This window comes from Scaptodrosophila lebanonensis, unplaced genomic scaffold, assembly GCF_003285725.1.
Source record: "Scaptodrosophila lebanonensis strain 11010-0011.00,11010-0021.00 unplaced genomic scaffold, SlebRS2 tig00000061-arrow-pilon, whole genome shotgun sequence".
NCBI lineage: Eukaryota > Metazoa > Arthropoda > Insecta > Diptera > Drosophilidae > Scaptodrosophila > Scaptodrosophila lebanonensis.
In genome coordinates, this window is record NW_022060554.1 from 1557312 (window position 1) to 1566087 (window position 8776).

At 46.8% G+C, this 8776-nt stretch overlaps 2 protein-coding genes across 2 annotated transcripts; both read left to right on the plus strand.

The window, feature by feature from the left end:
• Positions 1–3704: 3704 nt before the first annotated feature.
• Positions 3705–4198, plus strand: LOC115624959. Its single transcript, XM_030519814.1, has 2 exons — positions 3705–3881; positions 3971–4198. Exons 1-2 carry the CDS (start codon positions 3731–3733, stop codon positions 4147–4149), a joined length of 330 nt encoding a protein of 109 aa, XP_030375674.1. The 5' UTR covers positions 3705–3730; the 3' UTR covers positions 4150–4198.
• Positions 4199–7702: 3504 nt separating this feature from the next.
• On the plus strand, positions 7703–8776 carry LOC115624645. The gene is made up of 3 exons (XM_030519420.1): positions 7703–7800; positions 7859–8259; positions 8356–8776. Exons 2-3 carry the CDS (start codon positions 8015–8017, stop codon positions 8507–8509), a joined length of 399 nt encoding a protein of 132 aa, XP_030375280.1. The 5' UTR covers positions 7703–7800; positions 7859–8014; the 3' UTR covers positions 8510–8776.

Consider the following 8776-nt stretch of genomic DNA (forward strand, 5'->3'; position numbering starts at 1 on the left):
CACTTAGCCCGCAGGTGTTGTTGTTGTTGCTGCTTTGGTTCAACTTTGTGCTGCAGACATACATATATATAAACACGCAGAGACACGATTCTGATGTAAATGTATGATGTTGAAACTGTAAATGAATATGTCTCCACTTTTGTATATATGTATTGAATAATTTGTATTTAATTTAATTAATATAATTTTTTAAAATTAGTGAAAAAACTTTTTTTTTTTAATTTTTGCCTTTTTGTTAGGAGTTACAGGGTATTTAATAGTTGAGCTCGCTCGACTTTAGCATTCCTTTCTTGTTGAAATTTGTTCCTGTAAAAAAATATGTTGGGCACAAAAGGAAACTGCGTCAACAGCGCCCAACCCAAAGGGGTTCAAATTTGGGCTCAAGTATCCTATGTATCATAGTGTAGGTGCGCACTAAGAAGGAGCTTTGACAAATTCTAGCTCCTAAGAAGAAAAACAAGCTCCAAAGTTTGGTTGAAAAATTGGATTTTTGTCAAGCGACTTTAAACATGGAAAGAAAAAAAACAACAGATACCCATACTCGGTTTTCTAAAATTCTTCTTGGAGCTTGTGTAATTTTGCTCTGGTTTCGCAGGTGCGCCGTTCTGTTCCTGCCTCCTACTGCTGGCCGGAAATTCAGCCGTCTCTTGTTGTTGAGCTTTAAAACACTGGCATGACAAATATTTATGAACATACTGGGCGACATCCCGATACAGGCCCTGCCAGTGGTAGCGGTGCGACTAGTGCACATGAGAAAATGTGCAGCAAATGAGCGATGCGCCTGTACTGCCTTCCACTCTGCATTACTTAGTAGGGGTTCTTTTCGGGGCGCTACAGGCGCAAATGAGCGATTTGCCTGCCGCTGGCACCTACGCTTCGGCGTTCACCTAGCTGGCCACCTCGTGGTATTTTTTTTATTCTTCATTTTTATATTGTATCTTAATCTTATTTTCTTAACCCATTAAAATCCAATGACGCCGACTTCTGATAATATCGTATGTAATTACGGACAATAGTTCGATAAATTGTTTCAATGAATGTCTGTCTTTATATTACCAATCGACAGCGGTTCAAACTTGTATCTAAACTGGTAACCTTTCTAAGAATTCATAATTACCGAAGGCCTAACATTTCACACTCGGCGTGGAGAATTAAGTTATTATTGCCGGCAAAATGCCAAGTTTCACAATGAGAGGCCGATTTATTTACTCCGATTATGTGATCATGTGAGATGCTTGTGTTACATATCACATCGAAAACCCTTTTGTAAAGGTATGACTAGAGCAGTTTGTGCGTATTCTGAGGCAGTAGTTTGGTTGGCACCGTTTTATATTAGGAATCATCAGTATGATCGACTATTTCCATTTTTTGGAAAGTATCTATCCCAGCTATTGCATTGAAAATCTTGCAGATGTATGAAACCGGCAATTCGATGATCATTTTCTGAGTTATTGAATCAAAACCAGGTGTTTTTCCGGGATTTAATTGCTCTTCAATAACTTTTGCAATTTCACTCGCCTGGAATTCCATTGGCTCTACTGTGTTGGCACGTGATGAAGATGCAAGTACAAAAGAGTTTGTAAATGAACTCGCTCTTTCTTCGTCACAACGAAGCCAGCTGCCAGGGGCTCCGTAATGGCGTAACTTGGAGCGCTTAGATTCCGGTGAGCTCTCCACAGTGGATACTTTATGCTTGTGGGAGAGAGTTGCTCGATGCACTGGAGTTGGGAATGCGCTTCTTCTAGCTTGAGGGCCTTGGTGAGCCTGCGAGTTGCCTCTTTCAGTCTGTACTTTACAGTATGAGATTTGTTGGATTACCATTCCCGTCGCAGTCATCGCTCCAGGTGTTTAATTTCTTGTTTTAGTATGTGAACATACATATTTTTTGTGGGGTTCTTTTATGCACCTCCTGTGCAACAGAAACTGAAAATTGTAGATAGGGAGGAATTCGTTTCTTTTTAAAGTTTTTCCCTCTGGTTCGACCTCTAAACAGTCCACTACGGTTTTTTTGCCCGTTTTATTTTTTGGCTAAAATTCGAAATATTAAAATATTTGTCCCTCCCCTCTCTCCACCGATACAGCATTTCGTTAATGCTGTCAAAATTTCCAAAGCTACATAAATAAAACTTTGCACACGTAATCTACAAGGTGTGTTCCAAAGTAAACAGGACTTAAAAAAAAAAAAAACAAACAGAACAAATGGTTTTTTCGGCAAAATCAATTTATTTTATTAAAATCTAGCAGGTCTTGCCCGTCTTTGCTTATAATTATAAGTTTATTTACTATATGATATTCTTTTTTCGACGCTCTCTAAAGTTTTTTAAAGAGTTGTTACGACTACGCTTTTCCTCTTGGGCAACGCCGGCTGGCTCATCGGAATTCTCCTTGGGTGTGTGGTTCCAACCCTATGCCCGCGTGAGTCGTACAATAACCGATAACACGGTTCCTCCATCGATAAACAAAATGCCATCACTACAATAAATTCGACGCGCAATATACAAAACCGAATTCAAAACGTAAACAAACCAAAAAAAAACTAACATAAACTAAAAGAAACGTAATGCGACAAAAAAACAAATAAACGGATAACTCCCTCAAGCCATCCGTACGAATACGGATGACTGTAAAAGGAGATTATATACGTGCGGACGGACAGAAATTGTGACATCGGACAACTGTGTGGGATTTAGCTGTTGATATCCCAGGCGTACCCACCCTGCCTGTATCCGAAGGAAAAATGTTTCTTGGATACCCTTAATTTGGGCCGTGCTTGGGCTATTCCATGGCAAAGGTGAGTCTCCCGCCCCTACTGATGCTGCTTTAATGCATCATCACCAACGGTGCGACCATTAAAATTAACAATTAATTTTCAGTTTATGTGGCTACAAACATACATATATTTCAGTGTGATTGAGTGTGAGTGCAAACAATGTAAACATGGAACAAGAAATTTTATATAAAAACAAAATAAAGAAGGCTTGCCAACGGCCAATGCGGTTCTTTATGTGCGCCAACATGCAAGTATGTTTATGGCAAATAAATATAGATATATGTGTATGTGTATGATAAAAATATGCGCGGTACAAAAAATTATAGAAAAATGTCTAACCAAATCCTAACGAGAGCTCTCGACGGTCATGGGCGCAATAGAAATATAAGAATACATATAAAACACTGCGCGCTACTGCAATTGGCAATCTTCGTACAAGATAAGTGTGTTTAAGAGTGTGAATTTTTTATTAATTAAATAGAGCGCCAAGCTCTGTCTAGGTGCCACTTTCTGCCTCGTTTTGGTTTTAATTATATATGTAGATATTCTTTCTTTTGTATTATCTTCCCCTTTTTTTTTTTTTTTTTTTTTTTTGCAGAAACTTCAATGGGGCGGCGTGTGGGACCCTGCAGGCGCAGCCCATACAAAACGACACAACGTAAGGCGCGCGGGATCTCTGCCTGATGTTGCTGCTCAACCGCGAACAACAGGCACGGCGCGTGGCCAAGGAACGGACTCACCGGCTTTTCTATCCTCCGCTGCTGATGGCGCAGACGGACGTGTCTGCTGTTGCGTTGTGGTGGCGCCGCTATTGCTGCTGCTACTTCTTGGGTGGGCGCCTTTGCTCCGGCTGCCACTGTCGTTGCTGCTGCTGCCGTTGAAGACGCTGGTGCTGGATCTGCTGCTGTCGTTGAAGACGCTGGAGCTGGATCTGCTGCTGTCGCTGTTGCTCCTGCTACGATGCAGCTCGTGCTGCTACTTATGACGGCCGCTGCAGCTGCTGTGTATGGTTCCACCGCTGTCCGAAAACTTGGCGATATGCCGGAAAATCTATATGCCAAGGAACAAAAGGCATTTAAGCACTGGTCGGCACATTTAAGTGGATATACAGGTATGCATACATCGGCATTAGTTCTGCCTTGCATCTATATCCTTATGCTCACCTTCGAACGGCTTCTGGTTCTTCCTTTCCTTTTGCAGGTTTCAGCACGGCCTCCAGTTCACCAAAAGAAAACACTGCCTCGTGGGTCTGCACCGTCGCCCCAAAAACAGGAATGGCGTGTTGCGGCTTGCCTTTTATAGGCCGGATGTCGTATGCCTGCGGATTTTTACGTCCTTGCGCATCCGTTCATCACGGCCTTGACGTTTCCCCACTTTGAGGTGCCATCGGGACACAACCCTGCGCCTGCGCGGCTGCAGTTGCCACCATGGTGCCTCGCTCGGTACCGCTAGATGGCGCTGCAGTGCCTTTATAAATTCTTGGCGCCTTCCGTAGCGCTGCCACCTTTTATTCTTCGTGACCAGCCCGATGCAACACCACCGCAAATATCCAAGTGGGCGGACGCTCGTGCCCCGAAGTGATGTTTGCGCGCATCAAACGGCTGGTGTTGTTGGTGTCCTCTGCTTCGAGTCCGGCGTTGCCTCGGATGACTACTACCGCGGCGCCCAACGTAGGCCACACCCACTCTTGATCTTCAGATGAGTAGCTCTGGCTGCATCCTCCTCCCTATATTCATCCATTCTGCCTTAGGACAGGCGTCACACTCGGATATCCTTTGCGTGGAATACCCCCAGCAAGTTCCCTTGCAAATCTTCCAGCTCGTATGCGTTGGTGCCGATGGATTTCCTTACGCGAGCTTTTAGAAATTTCCGCGCGAATTTCGCATTGAACGCGCGGCTGAAATCACTCAATGCAAAGTTTCGCCGGTATACCTCCTGACCGGGCGCTAGTCTTAGCCGCCGCGCACGCCGGTTATAGCGAACGCTACTGCGCTCATACGCCGCATGCAATTGTGCCTGGATTTTCTGTTGCAACAGGGATTGCCTGTCTGCTGTACTCAACGCTGCGAATTCGTGCTCGTCTAAGGACCTTAATTTCCTCGCCAATCGGTACTGCGAACCGTGCAACATCATATGTCGGCCGAATAGTGCGAAAAAAGGCGTTACTCCAGTCGCAGAATGCACGCTGTTTCTGATGGCCACTTCAATTTCCGGAAGGTGTAGGTCCCACTCGCGGTGATCCTGCCCCAGATACGCCCGTATCGCGGACAGTATAGTCCGGTTCACCCTTTCGGACGCGTTGCTTTGCGGCGAATACACCGGTGTCCGCAGATGCTTAACACCGTAGCCCTCCATCATGTCTGCAAACTGCTTGGACGTGAATTGCTTACCATTATCGGAGTGTATGACTTCTGGAACGCCGAACGTATGGAACACTTCGTTCACCAAGAAGTCGACGACGCTCCGAGTGGAGGCCTCTCGCATCGCCTTCAGGAACGTGAATTTGGTGAAGTGATCTACCACTATGAATATGAAGGCGTGCCCCTTCCTTGATCGCGGATACTTGCCCAAGAAGTCTATGTATAACTTCTGGAACGGCCTCTCCGTGACGACTTCTGCACCAATTCCCACCTGCATCCCGTAATTGGTGGCTTTCGTCTCTTTGCAGACCACGCATTTTCGGACCACTTCAGCAACGTCTTTGGCCATTCCCGGCCAATAAAACAGCCGCCGCAACCAGGACAACGTCTTCAACACTCCTCCATGCGTTGACGCTTCGGTATGGGCCTTCGATATAAGCATGCCGGTTAGCGAACGCGGAACCCACAGTTTCCACACACTGCCTTCGAGCTGATCTTCTAGCCGATTGAAGGATGTCTTTTTGTAGATCACCCCGTTTTCAATTTTTAAATCAGGTAATTTATCTTTTTGACTTTGAATTTCGCTAATCAGCTCCCGATACTCCTCTGATTCGAATTCTGCGGTTTCGATACCCAACAGGTCTCCTGGGAAGAAATCCAACTCCTCTAAAGTTTTGGCTTCGGTGCTCCTGGACAGCATATCCGCCACGATGTTGTCGGAGCCCTTCCGGTGCGTGATTTCAAAGTCGAAGCCCTGGAGCAGCAACGACCAACGAGCCAATCGCCCGGACAAATCCTTCATGGACATCAGCCATTTCAAACTGGCGTGATCGGTTATGACCGTGAATGGCATCATTTCGATGTATGGCCGGAATTTTTGTATCGCCAATACCGCCGCCAAGCACTCCTTCTCGGTCACCGAGTAGTTCACCTGGTGCTTGTTCATCTTGGCAGAAAAGAACGCAATGGGCCTCTCGTTTCCCTGCAAATCCACCTGGAATAATACGGCTCCGACGCCAATATTGGATGCGTCACATTGTACAAAAAATGGGCGTGAAAAATCCGCGTGTACCAGCACTGGCGCAGATGTGAGCGCCTTCTTCAACGCCTCAAATGCTGCAATCGCTTCGCCACCGAGTGAGAACCTACCTCCCGATCGCTTTTTCAAAGCCTCAGTGAGTGGAGCCGCTAAGGTGGCAAAATCTTTAATAAATCGCCTGTACCACCCGGCGGTTCCTAAGAAAGCTCGAACCTCCTTTACGGACCTTGGCACCTGTATGCGCTGTATCGCCTGCACCCGTTCTGGATCTGTTCGAAGCACGCCGCCGCCCACGATAAATCCCAGGTATTTCAACGTTTTAAAGCAAAACTTCGACTTTTGTAACCCTATCGTCAGATTTGCCTTCTTGAGGCATTCAGCTACTCTCTTCAGGTACTCCAAGTGCGTATCAAAATCAGCCGCGAAGACTACCAAATCGTCCAGATATACTTTAACGTTGGACCTCAGTTCATTCGGTATGACCTTGTCCATCAGCCGGCACAACCTTTGAGCGGCGTTACACAACCCGAAAGGCATCATGCGGAATTGGTACAACGGTCGCCCTGGTACCGTAAAAGCAGTGCACCTTCTACTGGACTCCTCCAACTCCACCTGCCAAAACGCCAATTTCAGGTCCACACTGGAAATATAATATGTCTGATCGATTCCAGATAGGATTCCCTCCACGCAAGGTAGCGGATAGGCATCTTTGACTGTCAGTTTGTTCAACTTGCGGGCATCGAGGCAAAAGCGGTTCTTGCCCGGCCGTCGCACTATGGTGGTGCGGTTACTCCACGGACTATCGCTTACCTCGATGACGCCAAGCGCCAGCATGCTGTCCACCTCATCCCACACAATCTTCTGCATGGCGGGTGATAGAGGGTAGTGCCTGTCTTTCACTGGTTCTGCTCCGCTGACCAATTCAATTCGGTGAGTCTCCAAATTAGTCTTGCCTAATCCCGCTTCTTCGAAGGTTAAAAATTCTTTTTTTACTTGTTCCAATTGCAGCTTTTGTTGTTCATTCAATTTCCACATATCTGGTTCCGGCCTTACTTCATCCTGGTCCGCATAATGCGCCACTCTATCAGCTAGCAATTCATCGAGGACAAGTCTTTTAACGTCTGGCTTTTCCGGAGGAATTAATAGTGGTGCCAAATTAAACAGCCGCCAAAAGTCGATGCCGAAATACGCGTTCTGTTCGAGTGATGGGCATACGTAAAATTCCACTTCTTTGGTCTCTTCTCGATACACCACTGGTAAACGCACTCGCCCAATTACGGCTCTGTCTTCACCGCCTGCTGTTTTAATTATCGAAATGTAATTTCTGGGCACCATGCCAATCTCTTTCAGCAGTTCCAGACTGCCCTTGCCTAGCACGCTTACCGAGGCCCCGGTATCCAGCAAACCGCGTAGCACATGGCCTCGTACCAGTACTTCGGCAAAAATCCTCGGATCTGCTGCTCCTTCGCGTCGCACTGCCTCGGCTACCAGCTTCTTCGTCTGCCTTCTCACTCGGAATCGTGCTCGGGCCTTTTTAACTTTGGCTGTCACCATCCTCATCCCATCTAACTGATGTTGGGCAAAAATTCTATTGCGCGCCTCCAGATATGCCCGCATCTTTTCCTCGTACGGTAGAAATTTCAACTTATTACTAAATGGGGTATTTTTCTTATGAAATTCTTCTTTCAGGACCGCTCCGCTGTCATCCTGGTGGGCACCTGTGTCGAGCGCGATTCGCCCACTTGCTCCGCACTCCGACGGCCGTTTCCCGTGCAATCGGGACAGGTTGGACTATAGGTGTCGGGCCTGCCACACCTATAACAGAAGACGCGCCTTTCCGGTGACATGCAGTCGCGGAAACTATGGCCGGCTTGTCTGCAGTTCCAGCAAACTAACGCCTGTTGCGGACGCCTTTCCAAACGCGCCTCTTCAACTACGCCGAAATCCGCCGACTCCTCGCCGTTAGTGTCGTCGACCAACTCCTCCACTGCCGGTGGACGGTTTCCGCCACAAAAAAAGTGTGCCGCTGCGTGTTGGGAACACGCCTTCTCGCCGCTGGACCATAGCTTCCACCTCTACGCATTCGTCACGTAAGTGGTCTACCGTGTACACGCGCATCGCATACACATAACGAGCTAGTTCTATTTTTAATCCTTTTTTTATATATTTCATCATCTCGTTTTCAGATGGTGCTGTGTGGAGACGCGACGCCAGTTTCCTCATGGCATGGAAGTACTCCTCAACGCTTTCGCTTGCCTTCTGCCGTCTTTCGCGCAATTGACGCATGCGCTCGAATTCATCGGCGGCGCCTTTAAAACGGGACAGCATGCTTCGTTTTAGTTCCCAGTGTCCCAGTGTACTGCTGGTGCTATGGACGGCCTCGGAGGAGTGTGCATCAGGCCACCGGTGGAAAAACCTACGGCTCCTTCTAGGTGTTCCTCCAGATCATCATTTCTGGCAGTTCTCGACCTTGTGTTATACGCCCGCGCAGAATCCTTCTCCATTTCAATCCAAAAAAAAATACGCTCTGTTTTTTTATAATATTTATTTATATTTTGGATTATGAATTGTTCAGCTTTCAAGCAGGCCCCGAAGAAAAATTCGTAT